Here is a 21729-nt window from a genome sequence, read left to right as displayed (position 1 = left end):
GCAATCTCTATCAGGTGTTTTATTTAAGACTTGATTAAGTGGACCATACAAGATAAAAATAATTTATTCCCAGTGGAAGAGTATTCTAGACTCCAGATGTTGTTTTAGGATTATAGATCTGGGAAAAGCAAGCCTCATAGTTGTCAATCAGGATTTGTGATATTGCAGCCATTCCCATAAAAGGCATTAGGGAGAGTTAATTTTCTGATATCAAGCCTCATTTACCTGCTAATTTCAGGACCACCTGAAGGACATGTTATAACCAGAGAGATTTCTTCAAATGATGCAAATTATATAATTAGTTATCTAAAACTTAGGGTTGTCCCTCTACCATTTTTCTTACCTCTTGAATAGTCAAGGAAGATTGCTTTGTCTTTGCTGTGATGAAAAACAAAAGAACTCAACATAAAATGTATACATCCATGTACATAACTTTTCTAATTTATATACTACTGTGACAATAAAGAATGGCGTAGAAAAAAAATGAAAAGTAAAACACAGAAGTCACCCATGTCATTTTCCCTTCCCATTTCTTTTTTTCAGGCGTATTATTAAAGGAAATAAGTTTAGTGCTGTCACCTTCAAAATTACTTGAGTTAGAGAACGCTCATGTACCTACAGATAAATAGTCTACCAATGGGAAGGCAGTGGCCAAAGATGAGACCCATCAAATCATCTATAAGAAATCTCCTTCATTCTGTTGGCATTTTTAGAGTCTTATTTAGTGTGTGTGTGTGTGTGTGTGTGTGTGTCAGAGAGAGAGAGAGAGAGGAAGAGAGAGAGAGAGAGAGAGAGAGGCAGTATTTTTCCTACATGTATGCATATGCACCTCCTGGGTGCCTAGTACCCACATAGGTCAGAAGCAGTTTTTGAATCTGCTGGAATTCCAGATGTTTAGGGGCCCGCATATTGGGCCCCTTTGCAAGAGCAACAAGTGTTCCTACCTACTGAACCATCTTTCTACAACCTACTTTGGTATTTCTAAGACAGGGTCTTGATTTGCAGCTATCTGGCTGCAAGACTATAACCATCCTCCCTCAGCAGGAGTCCTGGAAATGCAAGCATGCATCACCCTGTGATGTTTTCAAAACTGGCTGTGATGGGACAAACTTATGAGTGGTCTCTTCAGGGATTATTGGTGTTGAACCTGAATCGCAGCTGATGTCTATATTCATGTATGCCCTATGGCTTTCTGAAAAGGGAAACTGAAGTATTTTTCCCAGGCACAACTCATATCTTACTTGCCTGACTTTAGGACAACAGTTATCAACCTGTGGGTCACAACCTCAGGGGTCTTAAGAACATCAGAAAAGATTACTAACATTAGCAAAATTACAGTTAAAAAGGAGCAACAAAATAATTTTATGGTGGGGGGGGTCACCACAACATGAGGAATTGTATTAAAGGGTCGTAGCATGAGAAAGGTTGAGAATCACTGCTGCATGAGAAATCCTTTCCCTTCATCATGAAAACTTTTGCACCTTTATGTCAGTTTATCATCCTGCAGCATTTCCAGAGCATGATGGGAAACATATCACTGGTTTCCTTTTGCTCTACCTTACAATTCCTTCTACATATATTTTAAGTCTTGAGTTTGGGAAACTTACATCAGTAGAGTGGCAATGACTGACTCTGCAAACCTCATAGGCTGTGGATCATGCTTTGCACAAAGTGATTTGCTTTAAATACATGGTATATCTGTGGATAGATATCTCTGTGTTATAAACAAATGTGTTGGTCAGGCAAGTTGATGGATCACAATGCTGCATAAAGAACAGAATTTAGGTATGATCATTTTCTGGAGAACTACTCATGGCTAGTTACCCTAAAAATCTGGATATAGCCAGGGTGCTCCATTATGTCATTAAAAATTAAATGAACTAAATTAAGCATGAAAAATTACCTTAAGTTATTTTCACACTTAAGATATCAAAAACAAATCAAACACTCTCTTTTTTTCTCTCTTTTTCTTTTCTTTCTTTCTTTCTTTCTTTTCTTTTTTTTTTTTTTTTTTTTTTTTTTTTTTTTTTTTTTTTTTTTTTTTTTGTAAGATCTTTGTCCTACAGTCCTAAGATTAGGCAAGAATATGATGTCAATAAGTCCACTATATTTTCCTGGTTTTGTACCCAGGAGATTAAATAAGAATAGGAGTTCAGTGGAAGTTTGGTCATTGTTAGAGAGTTTGTCTTGAATGAATGTGTACCAAGATTATATGCTCAGGACTAAAGAAGGTTGGGAAGAGTAAGTGACAGAAATTGTGAGACACGAGTTTCCAGCTGAAAATTATAGTGTGCTTCAGAGCCTCTGGATTAATTTGCTTTTCCTGACTCCCCAGTCCTTGGTTCTTACTCTCCAAGCAGCATTTATTTTAACTTATTTCTTCAAAATAGACCCATGAAATTTCATTAAATTGTGCTAGAAAGATGTCCCTCTTCTTCTTTCCATTCATTTTCATTTTCAAATTTGCCAGGCTCATCGTACCCTGGGAATTGAATCCAGGGTCTCAGACTACCTAAATGCTTTTTCACTGAGATAGTTCAGTCTCAGCATTGACTTTTTAACAATAGAACTAAAAAGATGGCCATTTCCGGGGAATGATGCATTCTGTAGGTGGGACTAGAATAACAGCAGCTACTTCTGATAACTTACTATGGTTCAGGTGTTTGCTACAGTGCTTTAGATTTCCCAGGAAACACATTAGTGACTTTTTATCAGGACCCAGATGAGAAAACTGATCCTGCAAAAGCACTCGCCCTGCCCACTTAAGTGGATAATGTAGATTGTTGTTGGAGTCTACTTCTGGAGGATATCAAAGCTATCTTTTCATTGACTGGTATGGAAAATCTTTTTCAACTAGACTACCTTTTTCTCTTCATTCAAGTTAATCCTGCAGTGTCAAAGAAGTCTAAGCATTTATGAAAATCAAAGTAAGAATGAGTAATTACATTTTATCACCTCCTTCCTTGAGTTTTAGATTAGAACCAGTTTTCAAGGATAGGATATAGAGATTATTCCAGGTAAGGGTCTGATCAATGTCAGGATTCAGAGGTTGCTTCTGAGAGCCTCAGAAATACAATCTTCAATTCATGCAGAAAGATCTTAATACATGGTTTCTCTACCCCTCCTGGTGGGTATCTCATTCAGCTGCTCCGCTAATGATGTCTCTGGATGGAGGACTACATAATTTGCACACCTGCATCTCTTTAGCACTTTATATGGTGTCTGAAGAAGTTCCTTCTAATTAAAAGGATGTGCAAACAATTATAGGACTGGTCTACATAAGACTGAGAAGATTTGCAGCAAGAAGTTCCTAGACACTTCACTGGATCTGGGATGCACAGCACACTCAATGGACTTGGTTCTTTCATCTGTATGTTGACCTCTCACTTTTGTGAGGATTGGCTTTAAAGGGGAAAATAGAGAGAAGACCAAATAGGGGAACTCTACTTTCTTTTGAGAACTCTGTTAGACAGGGTTTACAGACATAGAAACATTGGCTTTTGACTCTTGAACAGTGACAAAGAAAAGAACAAATATACTAATGCATCTCAAGAAATCAACCCAGACCAACATGACAAAATTTGCACATATACATGCTCTAATTTGTTTAAAATTTGGACAAGATTATAGATGAGGGGCTCCATTCTCAATTCAGAAGCTCTTGATTTCTTTTGTGTCTTCTCAATTAAGAAACACAGCCATGGTACTAATTCATAATTACCATTTTATACATCAAGGAGTCTCTGACTATGTTAATTTCACTTCTGGAAAACAGAAACTTAAAAGATAATTTAAATTACATACATGTTCATATCAAAAGAATATAAAGGAGATCTTCCTATGAAAGAAACAGCAGCATCTAGAAAGGCTCCATGTGTTGTGATAGCTTGGCTACCCTTCAAATCTCAGTAAAGTTTCCTTATCCACATTTAGTTTTCTAGGGATTTCAGCTAAATGCAAACCCTTTGGGGGTCTTGGGTCTACCTCTGTTGTCACCATCATTTCATCCCCATTGCTAGATTTTTAACAGCTTGATACTTTCTTTGAATGGGGCATTTTGCTTCATGGTGACTATCGTCATAAAGTGCCTCACTTAAAAACTGTCTATATCATGCAATATTATGCTATATGCAAAAGTAGCTTGATTCTAAGGAAGTATTCATAGTGTGTTGCTTTAATTTTCATTAAGTATTTCCTTATTTTCATTTTTATACTTATCCTTCAACACAAAGCAAAGTATAAAGATCAGATGGTAGAAAAAGCCATTACAATTTCATTCAAATTTTAAAGAAAAATGTTTTTTTCTTTGTTTGTTTGAGTTGGGATATTGCTGGGTTGGCCTCAAACTTGCAACCTTTCTACATCCATCCCTCAAGTGCTGGCTCTCTATCCATGTGTCGTCATAAGTGATAAAGCATTGTTTCGACTGCAATAAGTTCTTTCATTTTTGTGTATCTTTTTTTTTGACAAACTTCTTTTTTATTCAAAACTCTCTTACTGGATTTCTTATCTTTAAAATTAAGCTCTCTGGGATAGGCAAGTCACAGAGCAATGCTCACTTTATCAGGGACTGTTGTCTCCTCTGCAATTACATTGCTTAAGTACCATCAATCAATACATCTGGGACAAAGGGAACTGTGAAATCAATTTAGTGAGTAGAGTAAGTGTTACCTCGTTACTATGCACTTCTGCATTAAAATACCTCATTTGAAATCATCAGATGTCAATCTTGGGGTGGCTATTTGGGATATTATCCCAGCTTCCCTCATTCTATTCCAGTTTGCTACTGACCTTCAATATAAGCATTTAGAATTCATCATCGGGCAGCACTCTTCTGAGATAAAAGATTGTGTGGATTTATTTTCTATAATGCACATTATTTGTAGTTCCCTCTTCTGTATTACTTACAAGAGCCTAAGTTCTGATACAGCCTTGTCTAGCAGAGTTCTGCTCTCAGAAAACTTGCACACTGAGTTATTTTGCAATGCAACTTGACTCCTGAAAACTGTGTCTTGTCATTGCATGAGAAAGAATATGCCTCATCCCTTTGGACTTACTATTTTCACTTTTGTTTTAGTACGGGAGAGCTGTTGTTCTCACTGAGCTATTTGCATACTAGACTGACAGCCTTATACTCTATACTAGAATAGAGTAGATAACCCCAGGTACTGTTTCAAAAGAACTCTGACCCACAGAACTTAGTGACATTTGGGACAAAGTACAATTAAAAAGCAGGAATACTAACTCCTGCTCATAACCAGTAGCTGAAATAAAATAAAACAGAAAGAGTAAAGACATCTGACAGCCTTGGTAAATTTGGTCTGAATAAATTTAGGGATTTTGTAAATTCCCAGACTGGGATGATTGACAGAAATGGTGGGACATTGCTTGCTTTTATGTTGTTTGACTTATTTAGTCATTTTGGAAACATGGTTTTACTGTGTAATATTGGCTGACCAGAAACTTGATGTTTACCAGACTGGCTTCCAATTTACACAGTGAATCGAGTACCTGGGTTGAAGGTGTGAACCACCATACTTAGTCAAATCTTGATTTTCGTTTTTGTGTTTAACTTGGTACCTGTGTATGACTGTGACTCTTTTGTTGTTGTTGTTGGAGACAGGGTTTCTCTGTGTAGCTTCAGAGCCTATCCTGGCACTTACTCTGTAGCCCAGGCTGGCTCAAACTCACAAAGATCTGCCTGCTTCTGCCTCCTCAGTGCTGGGATTAAAGGTGTGAGCCATCATCCCCTGGGTGATTGTGACTCTTAACAAATGAGTGAATTTGGGGATTAAGTGTTCCTATATTGTGGCAAGAAACCTTATTAGCTCCCATCTTCTATTCCATTCCTACCTCTCTCTAGTAATTCAGCAGATCTCTAACTGTGAACCTCATTGCAAAACGCAACATCAGAGTTATCTAGCCAACCTGTTATTGTTAATCTACCATATAGCTGTATTTCTCTACTGAGTAAAGTGGTATGTTCACAGGCATGCATACACATGTAAAGATACACAGAAACTTTCTTACACATTTTAAAAGAATTTTTTTCATCACATTTTTTCTTCCTTATAAGAGTATGGTCCTCATGGGGTAGGGCCTAGGCCCTGATCCAAATGGTATGACAGACTTTGAAGGTACCCCATGGAAGGCCTCACCCTCCCTGGGAAGCAGAAAAGGGATGGGGTAGGGGTTGTGGAGGGACATGGGAGGAGGGAAGGGAGAGGGAACTGGGATTGAAATGTAAAACAAGTTTGTTTCAAATTTAAATTTAAAAAAAAAAAGAGAGAGAGAGAGAAAAAGAGTATGGTCCTAATTAGGTGTACAGCCTTACCTGGATTTTTGAAGTAAAGAAAGGTGATCAGAATTCTCAAAGACTTCACTCTTCTGTAAGGTGTCTGATAAGAAGAAGAGATGCTCACACAAACACATCAATAGTGCCCACAATTAATCTTGAAGGAACTGAGCAGACTCTGGACACACTTAGTAAGTTTTCACAACACTGGAGATACAGATATCTCATTCTATGGACTCTGGGCCAATGCTTTCAGTGAACACTCATTGGTTGGTTTTACCAATGGATAGAGTCACCCTCTTGTATAGCAACAAGGATCAGAAGGCCATGTCTGTAAGTTGGAATTCAGCAGGCTTCACACAGTGGCTATTGCCCATCTCATTTATGATTTTGACAAGTCTCATGAAAACACAAATGCATACCTGGTAAATACCAGCACCAAGTATTAATATAAATATCTGTATGCCTTGTATCATGTTCTGCATAATCCAGAGAGCTTTTCTGAGTGAAGAAGAAGCACACTAAGTAGCAGTAAAGAGTAAACACATTGGAGAACTTTTTAAATTATCGGAACTTAGAGTATACCAAACCCCTAAAGTGATCTCATTCTATAATTCATTTAATAAATTCTGAAGAGATTGTGTTTTCCCTTCTGGAGATGTCACCATTAACCCTGTCCTGCATTTGACTCCACTGATCAAAAGTATTATTATTACTGTGTTAAAAACAATTAAAAAAAAAAGAAACAAACTCGGAATATTTCATATTTAATTGAGAGCGATTTAGAACATTTTGAACTACTATTTTGCCTAAAAGACTACATTTTTAAAGGTGCCCTCAGAGAAAATAGCATATAATAAAACTACATCAAAAACAAACCTCAAAGCATCTTCTTTATAATCCAACATCTGGAGTTTTCAGATGACCCTGTCCCCTGTAGCCACTTTCTGTAAGCCTTGGTCAACTGCACCATGTTCACTGACATTAATATCTTTGTAGGTGCATAGGGAGCCCTTGGGCCCTGTCTGCTTTGAGCTGTTTGCATGCAGAGTTCTGAAGGCAGCATAAAACTTTTCTTCTCTGAGCCCTGGAGGAAAGGGACTTGTTTGTAACCGTTCATTTTCTTCACACAATTACTTTGGGATTTGTGTGCCAAGGTGGTGACATCATATTCCATAATGGCACTGGCTGCAAGTCCATCTGTAGGAAGTAATTGGAGATTGAAGACTTCACCCTGAAACATATGGGTCCTGAGATCTTGCCCATGGCAAATGCTGAACCAAACACAAGTGACTCCTAGGTTTGGATCTCACTGCCAAGACTGAGTGGTTGGTGACAAACCTGTGTGATCTTTAGGAAAAGGAAAGATGACATAGCACTGAGGAACCCTGAAGCTCTTTCAGTCCGGAAGTGGCAAAGCCAGCAAGACGATGGCTATTGCTAACTCTAGACAGTTCTTATACTTTTGACTTTCATGGATCTTACCTACTAACACATCCCTTCTGTAGCTCAGGCGAGCTCCCCATTTCCCATCTGCATGTAGTATCCCAAGATCTTTGCACTCTCATTGATGTTTTTGGATCTCACATCTTGCTATATTGCAGTGTTCATGAGTGTGAATAAGAACTATTAAATGAAGAAAATCCATCATCTGATGAGAGGATATCCATTGGCAGTTGATTTTATTTGCTTACTCCTTTGCTTACTTGTTCAACCACATTTTCACTTATTGTATAAAACAGTAAATTGGGCATTTTCATAAGAATATATAAATAGAGGGAAAGTATTGAGAATGAAGCCCATTTTTAGATGCTACCTTGTAAATGTAATCTGAGCCATTCAGTCCTACTGTTTCTTGTGACTATAAATGAATAGTATAGACTGGGTAATTAAAAAATGAACATTGTTTTATTTAACTTGTGGGTCTAAAGGTTGATAACTCCAACAGCAAACCTGGGATTCTTGGGAACATCCTTGCTGAGGCCATCATACCCTAGCAGAGAACATCACTTGGGAAGCAGAGAATGAATGGTACCGTGAGGTCTTTTACTTTCTATACTCAGGAATGCCCTATGGTGGGACATAGTGACTTCAGCTAATATTAATGCTACCCAAAGGCCCCACCTATGAATATCATTTGCATATGGATTTCAGGGTGAAGTTTCCACCCCTGAACTTTGAGGGACTCTACAAAAATGGCATCATAAAAATGAGGCAGGAAAGGGTATCAAGGAGAAAGTGTAAGCTCAAGGGTAGAAGCAATGAGGCCTGTGAGACTTATAGAAAAGTTGAGAGAGGCTCAAGAGCCATAGATAGCATCAACTAGGACAATATGCTTCCTAATCTTAATAGGGGTGTTTCAGAGGGATGTTGTCAAATTCGTGCTTTGGTAAATTCGCTGAAAAAAGGCATTGTGTGAGAAATAAATTACTAGAATTATTCAAGGATGGCTAAAAAAGTAAGGTATTGTGTTTCTGTACACAACTATATTGTCAAAATGCATATTCAATAGCCATTTATGGTCAATCTGAGTCAAAATGTGTCAAAAATTTGTGAATTTTTATTTTTATTTTAAAAACTGTATAAAGCAGTCAAGCGAGCTTTGGGGTCTCCTCCTCCACCTTCCTCTTTTCTTTGTGTTTCAAGACACCTACTCTTATTTGTAAAATAATGAAAAACAGCTAGGACAAAGTTCCCTGAGAGTTGACTCTGTTTTGTTCTTTGTTTTAAGATGCTGCCATCTAGCGACAATTCTGTAAAATCACACTGTGGCCATCTCACTCAAGTTTGCATCTTGCTGCAGTACCTACTTTAATAATTTATGTTTTCTGTCATCCATACAAAAGAATTGTACACTCAATAAAATGTATTGTGGGAGCCTGGAGTGGTTTTCTGATATGATGCCTTAGCTGTGACCACAGGGCATTAATAATGGGATCCAGTAGGTGAACTTGGTACCTTCTTCACAGTCCATACTTTATAAATAATTCACAATGAAATAAAGTACAGACTTTTGTATTCCTCGAGTTTTCTAAGAAGGTTGAATTCTATTCTAAAAATGTGTGAAAAGATGAGTTTGAAAAATTCTTTCATTAAACAATTGTTTCTCTGAGTAGAAAGATGACTTCGATTTTAGGATCTCTCTCTCCCTCTCTTTTTCCACACAGAATTTCAGTCATATGTATATCTCGAAATGCACAGTAACTAATGTGCCTGTCTATTAAGCCTGGTCATGAATCTGCGAGGCTAGATTCTGATGACCTCCAAGCCTTCTTGGTGTGGATTAACTGTATTGCTTCCCAGTTATGCTCAAATGATTCACTACTGAAGAAAATGTCTTGCGTACATGCTAAACAGTCCTCAATTTGGGTGTAAGATTAATCGTACAAATTCTTCTCTCTACCTTGAAAGAAAGCAACAAAAATCAGTTAAGTATTATGGATACAGTTTTCCCTTTGTGAAATGATAGATGTGGTCAAGTTATAATAAACTTAGTTTTGTGAACTGAATTTCCAAGAATAAAAGTCACACCTGTGTTAAGAAGTCTACAAAGCTGAATAAATTAGTGACTGATTAGAATATCTGTGATTGTGGAGACCTCCAATGTGGTAGGTTTGGGGCACAATTATCTTAGGCTATCTTTAGTCTCCTCATTGTTCACCTCTGTGTGTGGCCTGCCATCCTTGTAACTAGATAGTGGAATAATTTGGGAATGTGCTAACAAAACTAACTGCTTCCCTCAATCCTTAGACTTAGAGTGTCATCAGATAGCACCTGGGCCCCGTTACAGAGACTTCTGCATTTAGCTGTAACAACCCAATATTTCTGTGGATGTATTTGAGGAGTGGCATGATTTATTACTTTCTTTTGCTCTGTTACTGTAAATACTTCACGGAACCACTGCCACACCGGACATGGTATATTTGGGGTAAAATGACTCTGTCTTCTTGAATGTTATCATGCACATTTGGATCTCAAATAAAATGCCTCTTATTCCCTTTTGGGCAGGAACTGTGTTTTTGTATCCTCAATACTGGGCACACAATGAGGGGCCCCAAGGATGATCCAGCTCACTGCAGGAGTAATATGCATCTGTGTCAGTTACTAGCATGAGTCCTTCATGCCCAATTGCCTTGTTGTGGTAATATGTTATTTATATTTTATTAAAAATTGTCTGATGGTTCATAAAGCAAAGCTCAAGCTATAGTGATCAGGTAGTGGTGACACACACCTTTAATCCCAGCAGTTATAGAAACTAGGCAGCTATGGCACACATCTTTATTTCCAAGACTCAGAAGAAAGGAAGATGGACTCTTGAGTCCAAGACCAACCTTAGCTACTAGAGAGTGAATCAGAGCTCATACCTTTAATCCAAGAATGCTCTACCTTTTACACTTGAGGATAGTCTCTAGGCATATAGCAGTCTGAGTGAATCCGAGGAGCAGTGAAGTTGGGAACAGTTTGAGGATCACCCCTTCAGTCTGAGCTGAGGTAGAGTTAAGAGCTAGTTACTTGCTGCTTTGCTTTTCTGATCTTCAGGAAGGCTTTAATAAATCAGAAATAATATATCAGCACAATTCCCCTTTTTGTCTAATACAAAAAGTATACAAGTAACAAAAGAAAAACTATATTCAATTAATAGATACAAAATATGCAACCAATAATTACATCAACAATGTCTAGTCCATATGCATTTAACAAATTCAGAGAAAATACTTCATTATTTATCCTATCATGATGAGTCTAAACTCTTGTACCTAATTTACTTTCTATTTGAATTTGCATTTTCAAATTACCTTTTAACGTCTCTCAATCTTTTACACTTTACTTTTCTTTAGTGAGTTTAATTTCTGAGCATGGTAAACAAGGAAAACTGTAACTATCTAGTTTTCAACTACTTCAGAGACCCAAGAAAAAAATAATACCTAGTATTGCCTCATTGGGCGGATATTGGTGGCATCTTTCTGGAGGCTGGACTTTCCTTACACCTGTGGATGATCCACTGGTTTATTTTGAGCTGGTAATTGGGAAACTATTCTGGTTAAATTCTATTTGGGTTTTTGTTGTTGTTGTTTGTTTGTTTGTTACGTTTAGTTGTTTTCCGAACATTCAGTTATAGGCATTTGGTTTGTTTCTGTTTTTAGAAGCTTTGTTAATTTGCTAGGAGTTGGCCTTTTCCTTCCAATCTCTAATTCTGTGTTTTATTCTGGCCTTTGTCTATCACAAACTTCATGATACATAAGCAATTGAGGGGGAAACCCAGAGAAACACACTTATTCTTGGGACGGAATGAATTTTGTTGGATCAGTGGGAGAACAAACATAAGGACTGGCTTCCCAGTATGTTGAGTCCCCGTATGTTACATATCTACCATGTAAATGTCCAGGACAAGTGTTAGATACAGTGGAAGGAAATGACAGTATGAGGACTATTGAGGGAGCTCCTTGCAAAAGTACAATGTGATTTCACCCAATCACAGGTCCCTAGCCAGCACAGAGAAGCTTGAAATTTTCAGGTTAAAAATGGAAAAAAGATGAAAAGAAAGAAGAAATATTTGGAGAAAAACAGCTATTTGGTGTTCTTCCTCAATTTGATAGTCTTCCTCATTTTGCATTTGGCATTTTTATTAATTCAACTTTGAAATAAACAGACACAGATTAAGACAACCTGGCTTAGCCTGCCTTGCTGTAGAACATATGTTTTTTTCTGGTATATTTTGTTTGGTGTTTTCTTTGTTCTTTTCTGTTTTTCTTATTGTTGTTTGTTTTGTCAATCTCGTTTTTATTATTTTATTTTATATACATTGATGTTTCACCTGTGTATATGTCTGTGTGAGGGTGTCAGATCTTGAAATTAGACTGTTGTGAACTGCCAGGTGTGTGCTGGAAATTGCATGTTATTGATATGTTTAAATTTTTATCTCATCTTGGTTTAATATGGGTATTCATTGCATCTAGAAATTTACCAGCTTTTATATTTTCCAACTCACTAGAATGTATTTCAAGATAAGACCTGATGATTTTTGAATTTCATTGGTAACTTCTGTAATGGATCCCCTTTCATCACTCATTTTATTAATTTGGGTCTTTTCTCTTTTCTATTTGGTTAGTTTGGCTAAGACCTTGTCAATATTGTTTATATTTTCAAAGAACTGACTCCTAACTTTATTGATTCTATATATTGTTTATTTTGTTTTTCGTGCCATGAATTTCTGCCCTCATCTGCTACTTGGGTTTTGGCCTGTTCTCCATTTTCCAGTACTTTAAGTGCATCAATTATTTATTTATTTGCAATCCTTCACCTTGTGTTCAAGTTCATCATTTTCTCCTCTTCTTGGACCATTCTATTGCTGAGACATTTTTACTATTTTTTTTATCTTACTTTATTTACTATTTTATTTTACTTACTGTGATATTTATATCCAGCATTTCAGGTTATTTTTTTCTTCACTATTTCTTTCTTTTTGGTGAATTTTTCTTTCATATCATCTATCACCTTCCTTATTTCATTTGGCTATTTGTGTCTCTGAACATGTTTATAATCATTATTTTGAGTTCTCTATCTAGGATTTCATCTAACTCCCTCTTACTAGATGCCATTGCTTAAGGAGCAGTAACTTTTGAAGGAGTTATATTGCCTTGGTTTTTCATGTTTTATTTATTAATGAATTGGAAATTTTGCATTTAGTATTGCTTCTTCCCTTGACTTAGTGTTTTTTTTTTTTAAATCAGCTATATTCTTTTAGTTGAAGAATTTGTACTGTTCATGTCTGACTCGGGTGAGGAAATATAGAATATATATATAGTTCAGAAAATAATTCTTCATATCAGTAGCTCCAAGTACTTGGCATAAACTCTGTATAAATCTCTTCTCTAGGACATTACCTATGTAGGAGAATGACCAGACCTTTTTGATATTATCGCTATGTAATTTTTATACTAGTATAGGCTTCAAAACTGTGGGAAGATAAACAACCAAAGATAATATGATGTATACTCAAATTTTAGTTGATATGATTAGATAGGGGACTAAGGTATATAAGGAAAAGGATTAAAATATTATATAGACTTTGAAGAAAATAAATTAAAATAGGGAAAATTGGGGGGTAATTAAGATCTACAGAATTTAGAAATTGTTGCATTGATGTAAGGTTATTATTATAAGTAAAATGGGGGATAAGGATGAGAAAAAGAAAAGACATATGAGGAATGGGAGAGTGTATGAGATATGACAGAATAAACTAGATTAACTAGAGTGAAAGGACTTAGAATAAACTGAATGGAGCAAGATAAACAAAAGTCTAAAACCAGCTGATCAACCAACAAACAAAAGCAAGAGAATCATGACACATATGTGCACAAGTAGAGGGCAAATGCTGGAAGCTACATGATAAAAAGAATGCTTGTGGGATGATTGCTAGCACAGATGCAGGGACCTGAAAGGTAAAGATCTCAGATCCTTCTGTTTCTAGTAGGTTCTACATGGTGCTGCATGGTAGAAGACAGTGCAGGAGCCCTTGGCTCTGAAGTCTGGGTGTTCTGGGAACTCTCTGAGTCTTCTGGGGCCAAGGATCTGCTTTTACCCTGTTGTAATTTTCACGAGGAGAATTTAAGCAAACTCCTTCTCTCCCCTACAAAGGAACTGTGGATTGAGTGCTATACAGACATCCCAGTTTGGCAGTGCTGCCCCCAGTTCTCCTACTGGATCTGAAGACTCATCTCTGTCCTGATTTTTGCAAAATGTGAAAATGCCAACATAGTGAAGAAGAATGTAATGGCAGCTTTATAAAGATGGCTTTAGTCCAGAAGGTTACCAAAAGAGTTTGGGGAGTTGAAAGGAGTCAAATTATTGAACTGGGGCATCAGAGAGGGGACTGTTACTGTTTAACAATGTTGCAAAAGACTTGAGATACCTTACTGTTTCTAATCATTAAACCAATTGAAACATTGTTATGTTCTTCTCTAGGGCTGTTTTGTTGGCTTTGATCTAGCACATGCAGTTGGGAACGTGGAACTCCACTTACATGACTGGGGTGTTGACTTCGCTTGCTGGTGTTCCTACAAGGTCAATGTCTGGAATCCTTTTATTTCACATTGATTTTAATATAAACAAAATCCTTGGTCCATGACTTACATTCTATTCCGGTCAGTCCTGTGTTTTCTAAAGTCATATGATAGAATAACATGAAAAATAATTTAGTTCTATTATTCCTATAATTGTAGAATATTTATTCATTAGATTTCTAGGATACTATGAAAATACATTTAGTGTAGAGAAAGGATTCTACACTTAGAGCTTAATTCTTACTGATTAAGGCCTTTTGATTTTGAGGATATGAAAACTAAGTTACAATGTCTTTACTTATAAAAGTCAAATTCTTAGACTGTGAGTATTTGACAAAGAGCATTTAAAGGAAGGCTTTGAAGTCCCTGAAACTTTAGTTTACCTGCTACCTATAACTAGTGAGACTGGGCATCCTGTGGACAGCTCTGGAGGTTTCTCCACTCTCCTCTTCTGAAAGAAAGAATTGAACACAGACACATGAAGAGCCACAGAAGCAGAGCTGTGTGTTAAAGGTGATTTTCTAGGTAGGAAGTGTGCAAGAGCAAGAAGAGCTTAGCATTTCAAAAGGCCCTACTCCATGGGGATTGTAGCTTTGGGGTCCTTTTTTTCTTCCAGCATTCCATGCATGTTTTATCTGTTAAATGCAATTCTACATACAACTTCATGCATTACACACATGTATTTGCCAATCGTATGTCTCCCCCAAGAGGGTGTATGTTAACATGTTAATGAATCACAGATCATTTTCAGATGCCAGCCTGTTGCATCTGTCTGCATCTGCTCTGTTGCTGGGATTTATCAGCCTCCAGGAGAAGATCAGGCTAGCTAAGCTCTCAATACATGCAAGGCTCTCCAGAGCTTCACTTTGCCCTGCACGCCTGATCTAATAATATGAAAAATAATGTAGCCACATATTTTCAACTTAGTAATATTTTTCATTTGTTTTTTTCTTTTAACAGTAAGACCCGGTACTTAGTGCCTATGCTCAAATAATCACACATTTTGAACTGGACAGACAGTATGGGCTTATTTAAAACAAGTAAAAATGAAAACAGTGTTTATATTTTTCTCATGTATTCAAGTAAACCCATAAAATTTCACTTCCTTTCCAGTATTTAAATTCAGGAGCTGGAGGTCTGGCTGGTGCCTTCGTCCATGAGAAGCATGCTCATTCGATCAAGCCTGCGTGAGTAGCATCCAAGCTTTTATTCTCCTATGAACAAATCGGTGTGCATTCCTAGGATGTTAAACATTTCTAAAATTGCTCATGAAGAAGAGCTGGAGTAGATTATAATTATTTTACCACTCCATTAACAGTGCCGTGCCTTATCAGAAATAAATGCTTTCCAGAGATTTCAATTGTTTGAATGAGAAATTTAATCAAAAAAGGAATCTTTGGTGCAAAGTGAGTTCTTGCAATCATGTAGAGCCAATGGTTTAAGGCAAAGTCCCTCTTGTAATGTATATTTTTTAAAATGTGCTACTTCAGCTTTCCAATTGCTATAAATACAATCTGCCCCTCCACACAAACCAACCACAATGTTGTGGCCAAGACATAAAAGTTACAGGTTGTGTTTGAGTTCCCCAATGCAGAGGTGCCAGATGAGCTACTGAAATCAGGACTTTTACCAAGTCTCAGTTGCTTTGCCCTGTAAGTTGGTCAAATTATCTTTAGAGTAAGAACAGTAGACTGAGAGCTCCTCCTCCTCTGAGGAATAGGAGAAGGAACAGGAGGAAAAATGGAGGAATAAGGGAGGTGATCATTGCTTGGCAGAACTTGAGGAGCAGCTTCAGTTAGTACAGGAAAAACTGGCTGTCCTATCCCAGGGCCCAATATCTAAGCCCAAAGCTGAAGAGAGAAAAATGAAAAATGGAAGAACCAGAAGGCAGAAAACATCAAGCTCCAAATGATATGAAAGACTTTGAAGACTCCCCAATGGAAGGCCTCACCCTCCCTGGGGAAAAGAAGGGATGGTGGGGGCAACAGGGGAGGATGAGGGTGCAGGAACTGGGTTTGACATGTAAAACAAGCATGTTTCCAATTTAAATTAAAAGAAAGAAAGAAAGGAAGGAAGGAAGGAAGGAAGGAAAGAAGGAAAGAAGGAAGGAAGGAAGAAAATGTCAAGGCCAGGTTGGGATTGATGAAGATGGTGAGGGCCCTCAACTACCTTGATACTTTATCCCAAGAAATCTAAGAAAGGAAGTTGCAGTGGGGGTGGCAATGCTGCTACTCTAGTCTGCCCTGTCTTTGGACCTTCAAAAAGAAGTAACAAGATACCCAAGGAGGCCAGAGAGACAGCCCAACTGCCTTACCCATTGATTAAGATTCAGAGGGGCAAGAAAAGAGCAGGCCCAAGAGCTACAGCAGCAAAGGCAGTTGAGCCTGGATATCAATATTACCTGTGAAGAATTTTTTTTAAATCAATATAAAGACAACCAGACAGTGCCTAATAGAGGTTCAAGTGTGTTGTTCAAATTGCATCAACCTTTAATACTGTCAATGGCACAGGATAGCTTGTAAGGAGCATCTTCTCTCCTGAAAGACTTTACAATCCATGAAAGCTAAAGGAGCTGAACACTGAACACTGGTATTGCAGAGCAATACTTGCATGCTTCATACAGCTCTTTTCATATTTTATAATAAGTGTAAATACAAATGCAATTTACCAACATATTTGTGCATTTCTGTTTGATAAGGGAACTCATCTGTGCCTTTCATTGTTATCTAGTGTGGAAATAAAAAACACAAAGTCCTGCATCTTAATTGTGTCTGTCCTGGAATGTGTTTGATGAGCATCAGAAATGCCACTACATAATGCAGTACTGGTGGTTACTTCCCTTCATCCCTTTGCCACTGGCTCAATGATTTAACCTTTAAAGAAATTACAGGAAAATTAGTAGATCTTGGAGCACCTCCCATTTCTGCAATCCTCTGCATATTAATCCTAGAAATTTAAGAGCATTTTCTGTGGGTCACTTAATCATGTCTGAAGTCTCTTCAAAATTTCAAGCTTCTAAAATTAAAGAGTGCTTTTTCTTTAGAAAGCCATTTAGTCATGCCTGTATTATGTCACTGTTTTGGTGTGTGTGTGTGTGTGTGTGTGTGTGTGTGTGTGTGTGTGTGCATGCGTGTGTGTTGGGATGTATACATGTGTGGTACATGCGTGGTATATGTGTGTGGTGGTTACATGCACATGTATGTGTATCTAAGTGTGAAGGCCAGATGTTGATTTCAGGTCTCTCCTCAGTTGCTCTCCTCCTTATGTTTTGAGACAGGGTTTCTCGGTGAACCTGGAGCTCACTCATTTGGCAAGTCTCCATGGTGAACAAATTCCTAGGATCCCTTGTCTCTGCCCCACAAGTCTAGGTTTACAGGTGTGTACTATCACTTAGAAATTTTTACATAGGTTCTAAGGATCTGAACACAAGTGTGCCCTCATGCTTGCAGAACAGGCACTTTATGGAATGAAGCATCTCCTTAGCTGGGAAGATAGCTCAGTGGATAAAGCACTTGCCCAAGCATGGAAACCAGTGTAAGGAATACGATTTTTCCGCCCGCCACCTGGTCTTGTCCTGCTGCCGCGTCAGCCCCAAATAACATACTGAGACTCTGTATTAGATATAATTCTGTTGGCCCGGTTACTTGTTTCTTATCGGCTAGCTCTGCCTTAATTATTAACCCATTTCTGCTGATCTATGTATTTCTCTTACCGGGGAGCCAGCCGGCATACTGCTTTCTCCCGACTCTCCATCTTGGCTCCTCCTTCTACTTCCTATTTCCTCCGTCTCCTAGTCCCTCCTATCTTCCTTTCCTATTGGCCAACAGTGCTTTATTCATTAGCCAGTATGAGAAACATATACAGAATGACATCTCCCATCAAACCAGAATACATAAAAATCCAGATGTGGTAGTATCAGCTTGCCTATGATATAATGACAGGAACAAACAAGAGGTAGATATCAAGGTTGTCCTCTGACCTCCTCACTTGTTTATGTGGTATATGCCCAAACACATACACAGGAACAAGCAATCACATACAGTACACAAATACACACAGCACACATATACACACAACACACACAGAACTAATTTGCTACAGTTTCTTACAGCTTAGTTATTTTCTACATAGTTGAAATACAAGATTATTTTTTAAGATTTGTGTGATGAGAAATCTTCTCAGCTATTTCTCATTCTCTGTTATTTAAATTGGAATAGAAGATCTGACATGTGATATCAAATTGAAGGGCAAACTGGTTACAGAGGGACAGAGGAGGAAGTAACTACATGCTTTAGTCCATGCTAGGAGTTAAGCTCTGACCTCCCAGTAGAGGTGCATTGCACTTGATTTCCCTTACAATGAGTGAGGAGCAGGAGGGAGTAAGGATGCTCATTCCTAAATCATGATCTCCTGCTGCTGTATACCTTCAAGAATATTCCTTCACTTCCAATGCCCTTCCCCTAAAGGAAATAATGTCTGCCTCTATTGCATACACAAGCTTTGTGAGAAAAAAATAATTTGATGTATCCTAAGGCATTAAAAGTTGCCACTTAATTTTATTATACGCCATCAATTTATATAGGGCTACATGAATATATTCAAAATGCCAGAAAGAATAAAACTGGGTGACATTTCTAAAAATGTCATTAAGACATTCTTTCATGCTTAATCTTCAGGGTTTCTTTAATACTACCCTGGTTATGTTAATGGCTCCCAGAGAATACACAGCATTTTGCCTGATCAAAAGCATTCTTCTCAAGCAAGAAAGATAACTCCAAAGTTTGTGGTTTCTGACCTCCTAGGCTATAAAATTATTCTTGGCTGTCACCAGTTTCTGTGGACCTTTGAAGGGCTGACTAAATTTCCACTCCTTATATTCTTTCTCACAATGTCCTTATCGCCTACTGTTTTCTCCTCCCTCCCTTCCTCTTTTCCCCTTTCTCCCTCCTCTTCCTCCCTTCTTTCCATTTTGAAATTTCTGAGGCAGATTGTGTAGCCCAAACTGACCTGTTGTGAAGCAGATTGCATAGCCCAGGCTGGCCTGAAAGTCAGAATAATCTAGCTCATTACAGGGGTGTCAAACACACTGGAAAGGAAGCTCCTTCTTAGATGTTTACTTTGTGTTTGAATACACCATGATGTAAGGTTTTTGAAAGAGTCTATTATGATGCACTGCATTTTAGCTAGTCAACTTGGCATGGGCTTAAATCAGGCTTAACTAGCAAAGCTGCATTACGGGAGCCCGGCTTTTGGTTTTTGGTTTGTTGTTCATTTCTTCAAGTCCTTAAAGCTTCTTGCCATGTGATTCAGAATGACTAATTCCAAGGCTTCCTGTTTCTAGTCTTAGTTCTCTCTTCCAAACCCAGGATCATGTGTTAATCTATGTTAAGGACTAAGAGCTCTGTAGGCATGGGATGTTGCAGACTTGGGCACAAGCAGCCTAAGTTATTCCCAGTGATCCACTCTTGTCTGTGATGAGAAGCTTAGTGCTTCACTGAAGCTGCACTTTGTGATCTGTAGTATGTTTTTTCCTCCTTTGTGCAGCTGCCAATCAAACAGCATCCCTGGGAAAAGGTTAGGGGAAGAACAAATATTGGAAATGTCAAAACAGAGCACTGAATTAGACTGATTCCGTAAACAGCAGTGATGTTCCATAAAGTTGTGTTGAGATGAAAGGATGTTTCCTTGTGAGTAGTAATTATTATAAAGAGACCACATATAACTTGAATTTTAAAAGCATCATGCTAATCCTAATCCCATTAATAATTAGATTTCAGATGTTATGTTTGAGGTTTCAGTTAACTGTGTTTAATAAAACTTCTAGTGCTCACACCCTCTCCCTTTTCATAGGAACACAGAAAGACAAGGATGCTTTTTGTTGTTAAATTATTCATCACTGTAGCTGAGAACCATAGGAACAGCCTCCATTCAAATGCATGACACACTTGGCAAAGTCAGCTTTGTTGCTTGAGTAGGCTGACATCTAGTGGATTAAGCTGTTATTTCAAATTAATACTTCACCTTTAACAAATATTTTCATACACACACACACACACACACACACACACTCATTTTTTAATCTTTTATCACAGCACCACATTGCAGCAGTCTGATAACCAATGCTTTAAAAAGATAAAGAACAGAATGTGGGTAGGAGTAAATGTATGGGGGAACTTCAGGTGTATGGTTACAGAGATCTTAGATGTTCATCGTGGATGTGGAAAGACCTGCCTTGCAGAAATGGTAGTCCATCTGGTATGGAATGAATCTCAGAAAATGAAGTATATTCTGAAAAGTTCGTATATGCTGTATAACTTTGCATTGCGTTTGCTGCATTATTTCCATCAGTAAGGATGCATTAGATCTATACCAAGAATTTTACTTCCTTTTTTTTAAAGAAGGTGTTTGTCAGACATTATCCATAGCTAATGATAAGATATTTCTCAGTTTTTTGTGCATAAGGAGAACGGGAATATTAGAGGGCAGAGACAATCCACTGTGCAAAGATCAGAACTCAAGCAATCTCACCTTCTAGCTTTTTCTAGTTTGACATCACCCTTTCTCATTGCAAGGTCATATTTTAATTCCCCCATACTTAAGAATTATAATATATTAAGAGTGTTATGAATAAGTTACATATTGGGAATCCCTCAACAGATGTTTAAAGTGGACTGCAGTTTAGTCTTCAAAGTTAATAACTGCCCTATAATATGGGAATATGTTTTAATGTAGATTCTTTGAGCATTTCAAACATAAGTATTGTATTTACATCACTGCCAACCCTTCCTTTACCCATCTAATTCTTCCCATGCCACCATTTCCTTTCAAGCTCATGATCTCTTTGATCATCATTATTGGCTCTCTCTCACACACACACAGACAGACAGACACACACACACACACACATAGATAATCTACTGAGTCCATTTAACGTTGCCCATATGTATGTATCAGGCTGACTACTTAGTATTGGATAACCTATCAGGGAGCTTATCCCAAGAGAAAACTGATTTCTCTCTTTCTCTCTCAGCAGCCATTAATCATCTATAGTTCTTCAGCCATGTGTGGGGCCTTGTGAAACAGAGCTCCCTCTCCCATCCACATGGGCCTTTTACTTGGGGTTGTCATCATGCATATCCTGGTCTGTTGTTGATATAGCAAATTGGGGCTTGGCTCCCGACAGTCAGTTGTTCTTTGCACTTGTGACTTTCTATGAGGATCTCCATCTACTACACAGGGAAGCTTCTTTGATGAAGGTCAAGCTTTTGTTTTTATCTGAAGGTGTAAGAATAAGTATCTAGGATGCAGGTAGGAATTACACCGGTTTAGGAAAGTGACAATAACATATTATCCTGCAAGATCCATGACATG

General features: G+C 37.8%; 1 protein-coding gene across 1 annotated transcript in view; it reads left to right on the top strand.

Moving 5' to 3' along the window:
- Positions 1–21729, top strand: part of Kynu (kynureninase) — a 136762-nt gene that overhangs the window by 74733 nt on the left and 40300 nt on the right. The window contains exons 9-10 of the mRNA XM_051184741.1: positions 14261–14359; positions 15472–15545. Of these exons, the coding sequence (XP_051040698.1) occupies positions 14261–14359; positions 15472–15545 (173 nt within the window). The remainder of the gene's footprint in view (positions 1–14260; positions 14360–15471; positions 15546–21729) is intronic.

This window comes from Phodopus roborovskii, unplaced genomic scaffold, assembly GCF_943737965.1.
Source record: "Phodopus roborovskii unplaced genomic scaffold, PHOROB, whole genome shotgun sequence".
NCBI lineage: Eukaryota > Metazoa > Chordata > Mammalia > Rodentia > Cricetidae > Phodopus > Phodopus roborovskii.
This window is presented reverse-complemented; position numbering and strand designations above follow the sequence as displayed.